Source organism: Diadema antillarum, unplaced genomic scaffold, assembly GCF_040938485.1.
Source record: "Diadema antillarum isolate AM-2024a unplaced genomic scaffold, OU_Dant_1.0 seq00001222_RagTag, whole genome shotgun sequence".
Taxonomy (NCBI): domain Eukaryota; kingdom Metazoa; phylum Echinodermata; class Echinoidea; order Diadematoida; family Diadematidae; genus Diadema; species Diadema antillarum.
In genome coordinates, this window is record NW_027272012.1 from 317,726 (window position 1) to 336,127 (window position 18,402).

At 39.7% G+C, this 18,402-nt stretch overlaps 1 protein-coding gene across 1 annotated transcript; it reads right to left on the minus strand.

The window, feature by feature from the left end:
* Positions 1-11,879: 11,879 nt before the first annotated feature.
* Positions 11,880-13,103, minus strand: LOC139744959 (uncharacterized). Its single transcript, XM_071655368.1, has one exon. The coding sequence runs from the start codon at positions 13,101-13,103 to the stop codon at positions 11,880-11,882; it is 1,224 nt and encodes a 407-aa protein (XP_071511469.1).
* Between the last annotated feature and the right edge of the window lie 5,299 nt (positions 13,104-18,402).

Genomic DNA, 18,402 nt, shown 5'->3' on the forward strand with positions numbered 1-18,402 from the left:
CAGTGAAAAGAGTAGTCTAGCTGGCAATTAAGGCGATAGACTTACACTACGTCTTTCTGGAGCCACATAAAGATACAATTTAATGATGATGGTTCCCCATCATAATTATGATCAACTGAGAACCATGACAACGCCACTCTTTTGTTTTTGCCCAATGAACGTCTCATTTTTTTTTTTCGGGCATTACCCATACTGATACTGACCGGTACACAAACGATCAGCTCCGCCGAGTAGCATTGCATGTGTACAAATGCATCCCAACTCTTTGTTGCGAAAGTGGCTGCCGCAAAAATGAAATCATATCACCGTTTTATAAAACAAATAGCGCACATAACTTAATTTGGTTAGGAGTCAGCAAAATAGCTGTCTATCCTCCGTGATTACGGAACAGCAAAAAACATATTCGGCCATGCTTCGTGTGTTTCCAACTTTTCCAAAGTTACCACTTGCAGATTATTCTTCCCAACACGATGTGTTATGTGTTATAACATGTATGTTAATGGTCACGACATAGTGTACTTATGGTAGTTAAATTTTGCAATAAGTGTACACGGCTTTTTTCATCATTCTTTATCACAACGATTGAGAAAACAGAGACATGCAACGGCTAGGTTGTCGACATGACCAATAGGAAAGGAAGTTACACACAAAATCCAAAACAGAATTTTGTTGAGAACAATAAAAAATCAAGAACTCATTACTTTTCTATGTGCCGAAAAGACGCATCACTATTAGACTTTGGAAGAATTGGAACGCATATACCAAATAATGTTGTTTGGCTTTTGGCAACATGTTTGAATGTTGAATTCTACGAAAAAGACTAAATTTCGAACTTACCTGGATGTCCTTCCAAAGAGATCTCTCACAACATGAATAACAGGCAGCTCTGCAATTCGGCTCAACTGCCTGACATTGGTGTAGGTCTTATTTTCTCGTATTGTTGAACTGTTTGTGTCGCGATGTTTGCTAGACGACTGTGTTTAAAGCCTTTGTATCGCCTCAGCATTAAAGAGCACAGTTACCTTCACAATGGATTTCAAAATGTGAGGGGGTCCTTTCTTCAGGAGCAAGCGGGACATGCGTCCATCATAAATGAAGTTTTCTGCATTGATCACGAAATGCTTAATTCCCCACTTCAGCGTTATTCTGGGTTTTGTTGTTGTTTTTGTTGTTGGTTTTGTTGTCATTGTTGTCGCCTATTTATGCCACCTGAACACTCCCTTTCCCCTTCAGCGAAGTGCGTCTGTTTGAATAATATTTTGGGGGTATTTTTACGTCAAATACACAGGTGTATTGTGTGCGCTTTAAATCCGTCACAATTGAAATAGTACAAGAAATATTGCCTGGAGCGTGAAAATAGTACACCTTTTAAGACATTTGTAGTCTCCTAATTTAACCCAGTATAGTACTTACGAGCCCAGCAATATAATATTACTAATATGTGTATATGTATATATATATATATATATATATATATATATATATATATATATATATATATATATTATGTATATGTATAAAGTTTGGTGGCAAAAAGAATCAAGTACATTTTTGTTAAGATGAGAGATTTGTGATGAAAGCTGCTTAATAGCAAAAAAGCGATAGGAAAATGCGGAATATCTATTAAGATGGGATTTTCGCTCAATAAATAATATTTCTTCTTCTGCACTGCAGCAATTGCTCCTTTTTCACAATACAATGAGCACTGTTCTCTGAAAAATCTGTTTCATGTTTCAAGCCACGTTACGCGAATCAATCTTTTATCATGAGTGGCGATTTTACTCTACATTTTGTTTTGGTAAAGATTGCAGAATAAAGATGGCAAAGGAACATAAGCCCCGGAAGAAAGACATCAAATCAAACGGTCCCGAAACTCTCAAGGGTCTATGTGTGGCAGACTAGATTATGTTGTCAACCTTTTATTTTTTATCCTTTTTTTCGCTGGAATTGGAACTTTTTGTTGAAACTGATGTTGCTGCCAACCCTTCCGGAATACCTCAGAGGTTTTTGCGCCGTTTTCTTCAAAGTTAGGGTCGAAATGTAAGAGACGACAAGTTTTCTTCGTCAATTGTCAATGCATTCAAACCCGTGAACACTATTGGGAAAGATCAATGGAAGATAGGTAAATTGACTGGGTGGATTAGGTCCCTTTATCTGGACATGACTTTTGATAATCAAATTGCACGGTTGATCGCAGGGCAAAGTGTGCACTCCATGATAATGGTAATGCATCTACTGGTTCCCACTCGGGCATGAAAACGTGATAGAAGAGGGATTTGCATTTGCTTCCCATAGAATTCGCGAATCAGACTAACTTTATATTGAGGTCTATATTCAACCAGTCCATATAGGCTGACGGATTCTCTATGACTTAAGAAGAAATAGAATAGCGATTAGAGAGACATTGAATAAATTGTTGACAGCGAATAAAACACGCAAGCACACACACACAGACACACAAACACACTCACGTATATATATATATATATATATATATATATATATATATATGTATTATATACATATACAATGTATATATATATTGTATACACACATTTATATTATCATATCATCTAGGTATGTGTGTATGTATGTATACTCTCTCCCTTATATATCATATCTATACATATGAAAGTGTGTGTGTATAGATGCGTGTGTGTGTTTGAGAAAGTGAGCAATCAAGCAATGAATGGTACACTGCAAAAAGTCCGGTGTTAAATAGTGAACACCGAGCTGGTGTTAAATTTTCGGTGCTCATTTATGGTGTTAAATTAACACCAACGGGTGTCATTTCCAAATTTTAAACTGTTTTTTGAAGAGTTTCTTAGTAACTGCACTTCTTGTTGATTTTTAATTTAAACAAGACGATCAAGAATTTTACATTAAAATACTAGATTTTTGAAAAAATGTGAAAATAAATTTACACCAAAGTAACACCAGCTGGTGTGGTCCCTTATTGAAGCTGGACGGGTGTTAAACCATTGGTATTAACACCAGCAAATATCAAATCAACACCATGTGGTGTCATTTTTGAATTAACACCAGTACAGTGTCAAAATAACACCAGGTACAGTGTCAAATTAACACCACGAAGTGTCAGGTGAACACTTTTCAACACCATCACAGTGCATTTTTAACACCTGTGGGTGTGGTCCTTTATTGAAGTTTGATCGGTGTTAGATTTAACACCCGTGGTGTTAAATCTAACACCGATGTTTTTACAGTGTAGAATAGTATGATATCTTATGCATCGCATTCATTTGATTAAATCATTCTGTATCATATTACTTTGCATGAGGACTATGGTGGGGATAATATCATAACATGACGCTAATAATAAACAAATATCAAGCAAATACTAGAAAAATATATAGTGGAAGTTTCGTAAAATTTGGACATAGATAGCAATTTTGCGTCAACTAAAACCTTTACGATGTTTCCCCGTTATCGCGTTATCAACCACACGCAAAACAATACGAATGGTATATTTGACCCTTGACATACACGTGCTTTCAAAGGACATCAAACTCGCATCTGATTATTTTTGAATTGTGATTGCCAGCTATGACGACTTTTTGTTTAATTGCTCTTCATCAGCTGTATGACTCGCTCGCAAAATAGACGGAAAACAGCCGCTTTATTCTGCTGCCCAATGCTGCATATAGGATACTCTCTTATATTTTCAATGTTGTTGAGATCTATAGCACCTGTACTCGTGTAGACTGAATTTCACATCACAATGATAATTTCCCGATGATCATATAATTCGTGGTCCCAGTGGAGTCGTTGTTGTTATGGATACACCACCGAGGACACTCGGTACTCTTATACGATAGCTAACCTACGGATCGCCGTGTGATTAAAAAAAACAACAACAACATACTTTTGCAACCACTCAATTCCTTCCCTTTTGATCCTATAATACACGCTATTTTCTTCTGTTATTATAACGCTGCTCACTAGGAAATTTTGTCGCGGAATATTGGTCAGAAGGTCTTGGCGAAGCTGCATAGCTAAGTAGGTTAATTCCACTTTCATTTACTCAATTTCACTGCTGCCATGACAGCGAATATTAAAGCAAGATGGAATTCTAAAGGCACTTAGTCTTTATTCAAGGTAGCGAAGGGAATATCCAAAGGTTATGATGTCCACAGAGCTTAGTCCTTATTCAAGATGGCGAAGGGAATATCCGAAGCTTATGATACAGTGTATTTCCCTTTATCTAAAAACAGCAGCAACAACAACAACAACAAAAAGCAATTCCTCGTGAATTTTACCGTATTTTTCAATTATTTATCATTTTTCGGTGAAAACGCCACTGTGAAAACGCTAATACCACGCCAATGTCGCTTTATTTCCATCCAACAATGAAAGATAATGCAAAACAATGTACCAGTACACTACAATACATTATAATAAATAATATTGCAAATGAACAGAGTGATTTTTGTTTGAAACTGATGTATTTGTTGAGAGGGTAGTATAAAAACAGTATAGATAATACCTTTTATTAGGAACTTTAGATATGATAACGGTACATCGTTCTAGATAAAGACTATAGCGTACCGCGTGACAGCTGTGGACATCATAACCCTTTGGATATTCCCTTCGCTGCCTTGAATAAAGACTAAGTGCACTGCGTTTACAACAGAACACCTATGAACATACAGAAGACAGTGCTCTTCTTTGTATAGCGGTTAGTTTCGATTCAGAAGTACAGGGATATAAAAACGAGACCAAATTGGTGAAAAATTCATTTATTATGACTAAGCTACTCATTTGGAAATGCTATCATAGCCTGATAAGCATATCTATGCCCGACAAACAAAATGACACCAAAAAGGTTTTGCCACCTCAGGCGGTACTAATAACTCATTTTTCGGGTCTTGGCCCATGGACTATATTCGCGACATTCGAATGTACCCCGGTGGGGGCAGCGAATGAATCGCTCCACCGATAAATCCCAATGGCAAATTGCCTTTGAGAAACACCTACTAAATCCGGCAACATAGAGAATAATGGTTGTCTTAAGGGTGGGATTTCACGGAGCACGCGAACGATTTGCGAAGGACGCGAATGACAAAATCCAACATTCGGAAAAGTTTTTCTCCGAATGTTTTCCGACAATGAAGCCGAAAACTATTCTTGCGCAATTTGTGCGACGTTTCCACGACGTATGTGCGAATGTCGTGTGTAACATTGCTAAAGTACAGCATGTTACGTACACGAAGAACACGCGACGGAAATGCGAACAACAAAGAATTTTAAACAATCATGGGAGAAAATGTACCCAAGGAGACATGATGCAAATCTCTCGTTTGAAGAGGCTACACCCCAGTAAATAATGCCAGTGCATATCTTGGCAATCAAAGACTTAAAGTCAAAGATATAAAACACCTGTTTCTTGACCCTGGCCTAATCTAAGCATCAGTCATCGCCACAGCGCCACAGGAGGGGGGGGGGGGGGGCACCGCGAGAGGAGGAGGAGATTGTTCTGGTTTTGGCATGGGCCATGTAGCTCCATGGTGCGTGTGTGTGTACGTGTGTGTGTGTGAGTGTAGACATTCAGCGTATGCAGACAGAGCATGCCTGTACTGTAGTGACCGGAACTATTGTCATTCCATTTTGCTCTCCCCTTCTTCCTCCCCCATCTCTCCCCCCTCTCCCTCCCTCTCCCCCCCCCCCCCCCCTCGCTCTCCCTCTCTCTCTCTCTCTCCCTCTCTCTCTCTCTTTCTCAATGATCCAGTCAGCAGGCTGATTGTAACCAGGGAGGTAGTCTCACCTCCCCGTTGTAACTCACTGCCAAATAGCACATTGTCAGCACCGGCAAACTGGCAATGCTCTCCTTCTTATTCCTGTATTTTCGTTATTTACGGGTCGATTTTTTTCGTTCGAAATGTAAAATGGATGACCATAGAATTTCTCAATAGAATATAAAATTGAAAACTTTAGAAAGGATAGAGAAAATTGAGTTCACTTTGAATGGTCTGCCACAGGCAGATATCCTTATCATGCTCTTACGTAATACGACAGCTGCTTTCTCAATGATCCAGTCAGCAGGCTGATTGTAACCAGGGAGGTAGTCTCACCCCCCCGTTGTAACTCACTGCCAAATAGCACATTGTCAGCACCGGCAAACTGGCAATGCTCTCCTTCTTATTCCTGTATTTTCGTTATTTACGGGTCAATTTTTTTCTTTCGAAATGTAAAATGGATGACCATAGAATTTCTCAATAGAATATAAAATTGAAAACTTTAGAAAGGATAGAAAAAATTGAGTTCACTTTGAATGGTCTGCCACAGGCAGATATCCTTATCATGCTCTTACGTAATACGACAGCTGCTTTCTCAACGATCCAGTCAGCAGGCTGATTGTAACCAGGGAGTAGTCTCACCTCCCCGTTGTAACTCACTGCCAAATAGCACCGGCAAACTGGCAATGCTCTCCTTCTTATTCCTGTATTTTCGTTATTTACGGGTCAATTTTTTTCGTTCGAAATGTAAAATGGATGACCATAGAATTTCTCAATAGAATATAAAATTGAAAACTTTAAAAAGGATAGAGAAAATTGAGTTCACTTTGAATGGTCTGCCACAGGCAGATATCCTTATCATGCTCTTACGTAATACGACAGCTGCTGGAGTCATCAAACCCTGGCTTGGCCTCCAGGTTTGTCACGCCTGAGCAGAAAGTTTATTTGCAATGAACAAGTACTTCGACTCCCAACTCCCAAACGACAAACATACGCACCCCACTTTGGGTAACCTCAGTTGGGGACTCGCCTCAAACGAGGGATTGACGGCATGAGGTGGAAGCTGTCTTGAGTTGAATTTTTTTCTTTCCTCTGTTTCTCCTTTCTTTTTCTCTCATTTCTCTATCGTGTGCTTGCCTCCATTTTTTTTTTCCTAGGACATATCTCCACTAGTAAAGCATTTGATCTTCTTCTTTTTTTGCAGTTCCTCCAACACATAATCTCTATAGTTCAAATGAAATTTTACATACTTTAGATCAATTTTTAAGTGTATTCTGCGATTTTTTTTTGTATTTATTATCAAACATTTATTTCTCTTTGCTAGTCTTTAATTTCTTTTGTTACTATAGTTGTTAATAATTCTTTGATGTTTAGATGTATGTTACGATTTTTATTTGTAGAAAACGTATAGGTCATACATCCCCCAAACGTGCGCTAAACGTTCGCGAGAATGTCTCAAAAGGTACGCGAACAGCTTGCGATTACGTCGTAAACTGATCGGAAAAACTTCGCAGATTTCGCGTAACATACGCGAGACATTCTCCAAAGTTTCGGAGCCTGTTTGGGGTTTCACGAACATTTTGCGGACATCGCGCGTGTCTTGCGAAGGTCTTGCGCATATGACGAGGCTTTAAAGACACTTTCGAGAACAATTCACGAGCAAATCACGACCAAGTGTGCGGAAAAGGTTCGCAAAATATTTCAAACTTTTTTGAAATCATCGCCGAAGTAAAAACGACATTCGCGAACAATTGACGACGCTTCCGAACCCTCACGTTCGTTTGGCGATCTTTTGCAGACTAAAATACGAATGCTGGATTTTGCTATTCGCGTCCTTCGCAAATCGTTCGCGTGCTCCGTGAAATCCCACCCTAAGGGAAATCTCTGCCTGATTTGCATGATGAGGAGCCCCAAGTGTTTCCATGTTTCACTCCACTCCTTCAATTAGCAGGTTATTGTTGCCGCCGTGGCACCTGCCGCCGTGGCACCTGCATTTTATCATCGTAATGATGCCAAAGTAATAATGACTAGAAGTAGAAGAAGGGGATGGAGGGGGAGAGAGAAAATGACCATAATAACGGAATATCTACCACTGACGTACCTAAAGGCTTTCCTAAGCTAAATTCCCCAAAATGGCTGTGTGGTGATGGTCTCCTTCTTCCTTGTTGAATCAAATGTCAAATATCATACTGCCTTTCATAATTTATGCAACAGCATTTTTTTTTATGATGATTATGCAGTACTATCACACCGGATTATACTTTTTTCTTTCTTCTTTGTATTTGTTCAATCATTCAAGCCGAAACATAGTGTGGTACACTGCAGAAAATGTGCCGCTATCACCCCTATATAGGAGATGATGTCTTCATTGTAAGACATCGCTTGTACGTATATTAAGGCATTACAACGTTTAATTCATATCCAAGTTAAGTTTTCAAGGGTGGTAATAAAATAAGTGTTTCCCCTATACTATTTCCTACAAACCTGTGAGTACTTCTTCGTTGTCTGTCTTCTGCGTTTCTCCACCGTCAGCCTTATTGTTTGTTGGTATTTTCTCAGATACAACAAATAATAACATTCAGTCAAATTGAAATGTTGCGTTTCCGTTTTTATTTGTACAATCTGGTCGTGATCCATTAGTAAGTTATTATTTCTCTGTTAGACGTTACTTTTTCGCACTCGAAAATATACAAGCGAGACACTGCCGTAGTGTGTGCGAGAAATATGAAAGTGTGCCTAACAACTTACATTTCTGCTTCAACTCAAAAGAAAGTTCTTTAAAAAAAAATGAAGAAACATAATACTGAAGATACCCAAAGAATACGAAATTGCCAAGAACAATAAAAAAAAATCACCGATGCGCATCCTTTGTTTTGGAGGTCACATACTTTTTTAAAGTCATAAGGGATATCAGATTCTCTTGCAACACACATCATTCAAATCAGCATGATTCTTTGTTAGTTTTCTTTCTGTTTTCCTTTCCTCAATTCAGCACTTCCCTATTTCCTTAAGCAGAATTCCTGTTCACTTCTTTTCATAATCATATTTCCGCATGGTTTCTTTAATCAGAACCTGGAATAGATAGTTGTTGTTTTTGTTTTTTCATCTCAGTGGGATTGCTCTGAATCCTTAAATCAATTGAACGTTACTGCACAAACACCGATCTCATATCTGTTAATGGACGTCGAACTAATCCAGATAGGCATTTCAAGATGTCGTATCATCGACTGGTGACCATGGTAACAGAATCCTGCAGAAAAATAACCCCTCCATCACAACTAACTCTCAAGCTGAAAATCCGTGTGTAATGAAACTCACCCGCAATCATCAAGGTTTGTTCAGAGAAACGACAAGAAAGGTCAACGACTCTTAAGAATTGAATAACATTTTCGACATTTGCATACTAACTAATAGATTTGAAAAACATGACGAGCCTACATTTCTTGTATCAGTTGAGATCTTAGCTTCAGTAAGAGAACCTTTTGCAATAATGACCGCAGCATTACTGAGTTTGGCCCTAAATGTAATCAACCAGAAGCACACAGTATGCTATACAAATGCACAGTGCAGCACTTGCCTTTCAGAACAATCGTTAAATCTCACCACTGCCTTACTTGATCACACATGCTCAATTCAATTCAATTCCGATTTTATTTCATTTTTTTCGACAAGAATATACATTTCACTTTCTTTGGTAGGAAATAATAAGATTTCATAAACAAGACAATGCAGAGTGATAAGAGTATAAAATAATTGTGAAACCTTAAAGTAATTAATACATTGACATGAAAACTGAAGTGATGGAAATGAAGTAAACAATACACAAAGTGCGAAAAATGGAGGGATCCACTTACAAGACAAAGTTTTTTCGTTTGCTTGTTGTTATTTCCATCTGGCAGGATGGCTAGATAGTCCATATCCATCTGCAGCAGGTAGTCTTCCATGGCAGCGTGGGGTCCAACTGGATGTGAGGCGGGACCACACATTCATATATCGACGCACACTATGAACTTTCGTAGTACTACCAAATATAGCCTATCAATCCTTGCAACACATCAATCTTTGATTTTTGAATCTATACATTATTGTCAAATAGATTTCTAAATATCCACGGAATTGATAGTAAGTAGGAATATTCAGGTACACGAAATCTTGTACGCCATTGCGGTCCTCTATTCTTCGGGTATTTCACCGGTCAACTGCTAAACAAAAGTAAATGAATTGATTTATGTTGTTATATCGTTTAAGTTTGCCATGTGATGTGCCATATATCTCCAGAATGAAGCGTGATCAAGTTTAACATCACTGCTATCAAAGTGAGACGAGCTGGAAAATGGATAGACAATCATATAGTGTCGAAATCATGAGTTGATAGTGGCTTCATCTTTATTTTAACCCTCTGTGTGCCACATTAATTTCATGGCCATAGGTTTTTGTGTGAAATTTGTGCGCATTTGACTCAGTGGTAAAGAAAGGAGCACGTCGGCTTGCACTCTCACTGTCAGCATCAATCGATTTGGATCTCGGTATTTCTGTTGGAAACAAGTCCCACAGATGCTTAACATGGCAAGTTTGACACAGAATAAAATACTCAGCTAGCAGATCATCATATGCGCAACATACTCACAATCAATGTCAGCAGTTAGTTAGTTAGTTAGTTAATGTTAGTTTTCTTTAGCCATGGGGATCCTCATTATTTTGTCGCAGGCACTGTTCTTGAGGTGTGAATTGTCTTCAATTTGTCTCCCTCTAACAAATGAAATTTGTAAGATCGTAAACTGCTGATCCATAATTCAACAAACATGTCGGACATTTTATTTGTTAGAGGGAGACAAATTGAAGAAAGTGCGCATTTCAACCTTCACCCCTCGGATCAATATTCTCTTGCTAGCACTGTTCTTCTTGCATGTTACATCTTACATATCCCGTATACAAGGAGACCTATGGGGCGCCGCAGAACACTTAATCACAGTCAGTTTCCTCCATCCTTCCCTCTGCCTCACTTTGTGCCTCTCTCAATCTTAGGCCTGTCCAGTCTCGTATGTTGTCTTCTCATCTCTTCTTTGGTCTTCCTTTTGCTATCTTTTCTCTCACTGTTCTTCTATAGGAAACAGAATAGTCGTCTTTGCATCGTGATCGAAGGCTAGCCGAAGTATAAAACCTTGGTGTTTTCCGATGTAATCCTTATGGGGTAAAATCAAAACTCGGGGTCTCCCATTGGATCATTCAGAGCCTTTTGTATACAACACAGTGCTTTAAAGCGTACCACAATGCCCTCAAATAATTCACAGACCTGTCCCAAACAACAAAATAACCTTACACTCACAGGAGCACCCAGATATCACGGGTGATACTACAGTATTCTGAAAATCTACCGAAGTTTATTTCTAAGTTTCCTTCTCTGAATTTTTCCTAAGAACTTCTTAATGTAAATTAGGTCATCCTCATCCCCGACCACTGTTCTTTCTTTAGCCAATATGTCGCATCATAAGGAACCAAGCAATGACTATCGTATATTATTATAACGGGGGTTAAACATGCTTGTTGTGCATGATCACGCTGTGTGCGCTGCATGTCGGATTTTTCATGCGTATTTCGCGGAGCGCCTGCCACGATGTTTTGCATCTTGCTATATCTTAACAGGGTTGGGGGTTTCCTAACAATCATCCTGAAATGCTTTCATATTGTGCATTTTAGAATGCGAACTTCTTCCTAGTCAAAAAATTTGCTCATCTTCCTAGGATTCATATTCATTTGCATATTTTCCAAAGTCTCTTCCCAGTTTAGGAAAACGTTACGAAGAAACTTAGGAAGACGCTTTGGAAGATTTTCAGAATACCACTTAGGAAGAAACCCTGACTAAGCAAGACAAATCTTCCTCGGAAGGATTTGAGAATACCACCCCAAGACAACTATGTCAATAACAGCCCAGTGCTCTCATACAAACCACATGCAGTCTTCTCACGTGCAGAGTAATAGTGTTTGCACACACAGCACATTTATCCGTCACAATGCACATTGCTCCCACAGACATTCAATGCTTAAGATAAAAGAACATAATATTAAGAATGCACTGACTGTGGTGTATTTTACGCTAGCAACATAAAGATGTACACAGACTTTGTGTCAGTAGCTCAAAAACCGCCGGCGCAAATTCTGTAAGTACTGGGCACAGAGGCGCCGAAAGCGCTCGTTCACGAGGCTGTAGACAAATGGGTTCGCAGCGTGATTGACTAGAAACAGATACTCAAAGATACGGACGACAGCAATGACTGCAGGATGGTGTCCGTTTACCGCTTGATACAACGACGTTGGCAAGGCCTTGATCACCACGTTGGGTAGCCAAGAGACAATGAAGACCATAGTGGAAAGAATTAACATCTTGGTCGTTTTATTTGCCATGGCAAGTACGATCGGAGCGGCGTTGTTGTGGAGTTGATTGTAGGGCTGACGAGAGTCGACCGCTGGCGCTATCTCCTGAGGAGCATTCGGCTTTGGTTTGTCTGCTTCAGTTGTCGTGCCGGACGGCGGCGCCAGCTGCGTGGGAGACAGGCGGAGCGCTATGGAGGGAGCTGCGGCGTCTGCTTGTTCGGACGTCTGGACCTCGGCAGTTTGGGATATGTCGTCTGCAGGCTGTGATAGGGACCGCTGTAAACTCCGTCGAGACACTTGGAAAGAGACCGTGGCCACGGTCGACGCACGTTGGTTGTTACTGGGCCTGGCCTCGAGGGAAGAACGCACTGGAGCAGGAGCGACACGAACGTGAAATCGCGCTTGCCGGCGAACCATGACGCACATGTGCACGTACAGAACAATGATCATCGCCGCAGCCAGGATGAATGCCAACGTGATCAGGGCCCCCACGACTTCTAGGAGCCATGGTTTGGCCGTCAGGGTACAGACAGACACCTCGAGTTCGAGCCTGCGGATACCAAACGCCGTACTCGCCGGGACACAAAAGAGGGCTCCGACAAAGCATGCCACACAAACCACGCAAGCCCGCTGCGGCGACATAATGGCTTTAAGCGGATGGCAGACAGCAAAGTATCGATCAAAAGCGATTGCGACGGTTAGAAACATCGTCGAAAACGTACCGAAGAACACTATTGAGATGTACAACTTGCACATGACTACGGAATAGTATACCTTCTCGAAGAGCCAGTAGTGAATCCCAAACGGGGCCAGGCAGCAGGCGACGAGGTCCGCCATGGCCAGGGCAATTATGAACACGTGGACGCTCTTCTTGACGCTTCTGTTGGCGGTAATCAGAATGATGAGGAGGTTTCCGGGAATGCCCACGATAAGGATCAAGAGGTAGAGAGCTACAAGAAACACAGCGTGAATCTCCATAGCGACGTTGTAAGAAGATGTCAGGGTTTTGGAATTGCTCTGGGTAAACAGAGAAAAAAAAAGTCCAAGGCGACTATAGTGATTGCATTTGACTAAGCTGGCAAGAATTCACGTACAGCACAAGACTGTGATTGAAGTGTCAGACAGCCAATAAGCGGAAACAAACTCATTATATTAACAAGCAATGTGAATCACGGAGGTTTCACGAAGATGGACAATGCACATGTCCAACTTAAAATTGGTGTCTGTCCTCGGCTCTACAAGATGAGTAATAATGGGTGGCTAATGTTGTCCAAAGGGTTACACAGTGTTCGCCTTATCAGGAAAAGCGATATGTTGTTTTTTTTTTTCTCTTTTTTGTGTTCGGAAAACAAATAAAGAAGCAAATGAACAAACAAATCCAGACCTCATCGTGAATTGAATAGCAAGAATGACTCTTCTTATCTGGATGATCGCTGTTAATTTCCTTTTTTTTAACCTTCGGGCATTTAATATAAATCATATATATGTCAAGTTCAGGATACTTTTAGACACCTGAATGCACGCAAATGCACATACACAAACAAAATATCAGTTCTTCATTGTATAAGTTCACCTTTCTGTAGTAGGTGGTAAAGTGCATGGATGCATAATCATGTTTACCCTCAAAGCTTCTCCGCGGATATGTTTTACACGTGTGCTGCTAATTATCAAAATCAGAGTCACTTCCCGTCGAGGGAAAATATCTTTATTAAGTTTGTTAACAAATAGCCAGTTGGCAAGGATGTAAAGCATTGACTGTAAACGTTCAAATCCGTTACAAGTATACGTAACATTAGCTGATGTAACAAGAACAGTGGAAAGTTCAGGAATGGCATAATCGGATAATGAATTCGATTCCTTCTTTGTTTCTTCTTCTGCTAAAATTCGGCACTGTAAGCCTCGTACGCGGTCGCTCAAAACACCCACAATGTTGAACAACTGCCCCAACATGCTACTTCTGATAGGAAAATAATACAATGAAACTTACCAGGCCACCAAATGCTCAGCTACAGTTCTTTGCCGGCTTCATTTCTCCTTTCTGGTCAAACAATGATATCGCTTGGATTTAGTAGCGCATTGAAATCAAAGCGCCCAGTAACGAATGTGGCAGCCTGACGTTTAGCAAGCATACTGCGTTGAATAATTAAACACACCGGGGTTTTGTTTCGAGACCTGTTGCCGAGTGTTGTTGTTGCTGTACTCAAAAGTTACCATGACAACATTCTGTCTTAATATTTCCTTGCAACTCTGGGGTTTCGTTTTATAGCCTTCCAATGTCTGGCGAGCTGTCAGCCGGTTGTAGGCAGAGATGAGTGGATTAGAGCTCTTGGAAATGCACTCTTTTCCTCAGCGTTGAGTAGTGCATGTACTAACAAAAGGACGATAGAGATATTAATGAGACATCGATCGTTACGACATTTGGCACAGCGGCAGGTGACCGTTCTTTATGCAACCAATTCTGATCATCTCCTAGCAAGACTATATAGAGTAGACATCAGTTAGTAGAACCTAACGGCGGCGTCTCTTGGATCCAGACACAAACACAGACAAGAAATTGTTCGGTCTCGGAATTCCGTGAGTTTAGTATTATTTAAGCCCCCCCCCCCCCCCCCCCCCCACTCAGGTGATCATCCGTACCGCATGCGCGTTCCCAATTTTTCGGGAAAGGGGTATATTTTCGGGGAAAAATCGTCGAAAATCCTTGAATTAGGGGGTCTTTCATCATTTTTCCCGAAATGTTTCTAATAAGGGGTAGTTTACTAATCTTCCCCCCCCCCAAAAAAAAAAAAAAAAAAAATCTGAAATATCTAGATCAAGAAAAAAGAAAAGGAAAAAAATCTGAAACAGGGGTGCATGATTTGCTGTAAAGCATGTCAGGCTCCAGCTGGCCTGTGATCGTTCCCTTCCAAAAACATGTGAAGGGGGGGGGGGGGCAATTCTGCTGGTCTCCCTTCCAAAATCCTAAAATGGGGGAGGGGTAATTTTGATGACTCGACGGAGCCATTGCTTGAAGGACTTTCAGAAGTAGCTTTACGGAATAAAAGTTAATCGATTTTTCCTCTTTAAGTGGCGTCTCGCCACAGTACACGTACTTTGTTCTCGCGAAAAGTCAATGGGCTACTTCAAAGAGGCATGTGTGAAATTACCTCTCCGTATTTATGTGAGAAGAATCTGTAGTTTTGACATGTGTGAGATAACTGGAGATTTCCATTAGGTAAGTAGTCCAGTAAGCTGTTTGCAACGGTACGGTGATGAAAACAGTGTGTAGTGATATCACAGCTATAACAATAACAACAACAATAACAAAAACTACTACTACTACTACTCCTGCTAATGATGATGATAATGATGATGATGATGATGATAATAATAATAATAATAATGAATTGCGCAGGTCAAACATAAATTAAAGAATGAAAAAAGAAAGCCTAAATACACCCCGTTATTCTGTCGCTTTTCTTTAGGCATACATGTAGGCCTACAGTAAAACTTGACTTAGCTTAAAGGTGCATAGTCCCGGTAGTGTAGAGGGCGCTGTTGATGATACTGCCGATCACCGTTAGCATTGATACGAAGACTATGCACCTTTAAGTTGAAGTTTTTAATGATTTTTTTGTAAACATTGGGCCAAATCTGGCTGATAGAATTCCTGAAGCACAGCGAGAATTTCAATCTTTCCTGGGTAGTAGGAATATGGAATCTTTATTTTTTGTCCCAATTGTCGAAGATGAAATAATAAAGATTGTTGATAAGTTAAATAATAAAAAAAGTTCGGGATATGATGGAATCACAAACTTCTTGGTAAAAAATGTGATTCATGAAATAATCTCGCCTCTTACTTATATTTTCAATCAATCTTTGTCTACTGGTAAAGTTCCTCAAAAAATGAAAGTAGCCAGAGTTGTTCCCATTTTTAAAAAAGGGAGAAAAGACCTTGTCAATAATTATCGCCCCATTTCTCTTTTAACTTCTTTTTCAAAGATACTCGAAAGACTTGTGTATAAACGCACCCTTAATTTTTTTCTTCAGGCAAAACTATTTACTGAATCTCAATTTGGATTTCGGAAAAAAACATAGTACAACTCACGCATTACTCAAGTTTATTGATAAGATAGCTCATGCTATAGATGATGTTTCTCACACTGTCGGTGTTTTCCTTGACTTCTCCAAGGCGTTTGATACAATAGACCATGACATTTTACTTTATAAGTTAAATCATTACGGAATTCGGGGAAGGGCGCTAGAATAGTTCACTGATTATTTAACGAATAGAAAACAATTTGTAAGTATTCACGGTCACGATTCCCAACCAAAACTGATTTCTTGTGGTGTTCCACAGGGTTCCTTGTTAGGCCCACTTCTCTTTATTTTATATATTAATGATATCCAGAACTCCTCTAAGATTCTCTCCTTCGTTTGCTTTGCAGATGATACAAATTTGTTCTTCTCTCATCAAAATCCTGATGCGCTTATAAACATAATAGATAAAGAACTTGTTTCTGTCCAATCTTGGATTTTTGCGAACAAATTATCCTTAAACATTGATAAAACTCAGTATATGTTCTTCAGTAATTCGCTACCTGTGTTACCTCTCTCTGTCAAGATAAACAACATTGATCTGTCACAGGTCAACAATACAACATTTTTGGGTCTTCATATCGATAGTGATTTATCTTGGAGAACCCATGTTAATTATGTAAGCAGAATTATTGCTAGAAATACCTGGGTTCTTAACAAACTTAGCTATTATTTTCCAAGTAATATTCTACAGAGCATATATTCAACTTTGATATCTCCCTATCTCAACTATGGGATTCTGGCGTGGGGAAATGCTTCTAAAAACCTTATCGATTCGTTATTTCTTGTACAAAAACGAGCTGTTAGAATTGTTAACCACACTGGATATTTATCCCACACGAACGAACTTTTTGTAAGTAATAAAATTTTGAAAATTCCCGAGTTATTTTATTACAACGTCGGCCTGTTTATGTTTCAATTTTCAACCGGCCAATAAGACGTATTTTCCCAAATGTTTACAAGAAATTATACAGTTCATGATTATCCAACTCGTCAACGTTACGCATATCACCTTCCACGTACCCGAACAATTTTCGCGAAAAAAACCATTATGTTCGCTGGGCCCAAATATTGGAACGAACTCCCTATGGAACTTGTAAGTTGTACCACTGTAACCTCATTCAGACGAAAACTGAAGCAATATCTTCTTAGCAGCTACACTGTACGGCATGCATAGTGTATAGTTCTTGTTGCTCTTTACATGTTACCCCTTGTCTATCCCACCTTAGTCCGGCGGGATCCTAACCATGAACACTATTTTTGAACAGTCTGCCTGTTGCGCTGTTCATGCACCTATTGTTCCACTCGGTTATCGAAACTCTCGCGCGTGGACAGCTGTCGGTTACTATGGTCACACGGAATGCTTGGTTTTAGGACTCATGCTGGAATGTTACTCCTGAGCTTTCGGTATTGTTTACATTCACGACAAATCTCATTATCCCACCTTCTACTTATGTATTTATGACATACAGTTACGCCATTTTCTATACTCTGCAACACACCCCTTGAATCTCTGCAGTTGTTGTTCACTGCTGCAACATGTGACCTTTCTGCTTTCTGTTTTTCTGTATTTTTATTTAGTGACATATATTTAATTGGATTTTTTGTTTTGTTTGTTTTAATCGGTTTCCCCAGATATAGTTGGTCTTAAAAAACATCCGTACTTTAAACTTCCCCTAATCTGATTACTCACGGGACCTGCGGCTGTACAAGCTAATGCTTTTACGCAGGCCCCATCATATTTTTTCGCATTATGACCACAGTGTAATTCGCATGCATACAGACCTCGTGTTTATACCAAATCAAACTTCTGTACATTCTGATGAAGTCTCATCTGAATTATGTTTTGTATAATTTTCGTATTTATATACTTTATTGTGATATATGTGAGAAATATGAAAATAAATTGAAATGAAAAAATGAAAAAGATTGCCGAAGTTGAGCTGTCATCAAAAGTAAAGCGCGTAGGTGTTGCTAAGTAACGTTGCCTTCATTGTCTTCCCTGCGCATCACGCAGTCTGTAGTAATGCCAGAGTGCGTGCATATGTGCTTGTTATTATGACATCACAAAAGAAGTTTGCTAAAGCTGTCATCCCCCTCAGCCAAATCATGAGCTGAACTGTGATCGGACCACTGACTACAGTGAATCGGACTTCTTCGGACTCGGGAAGCGCTTTACAGCGTAAGCGCCAAAAAGGAG

Bases quoted from the DNA above. Each gene is read 5' to 3' on its own strand.
- LOC139744959 (XM_071655368.1), bottom strand. From the start codon at position 13,103: ATGGAGATTCACGCTGTGTTTCTTGTAGCTCTCTACCTCTTGATCCTT.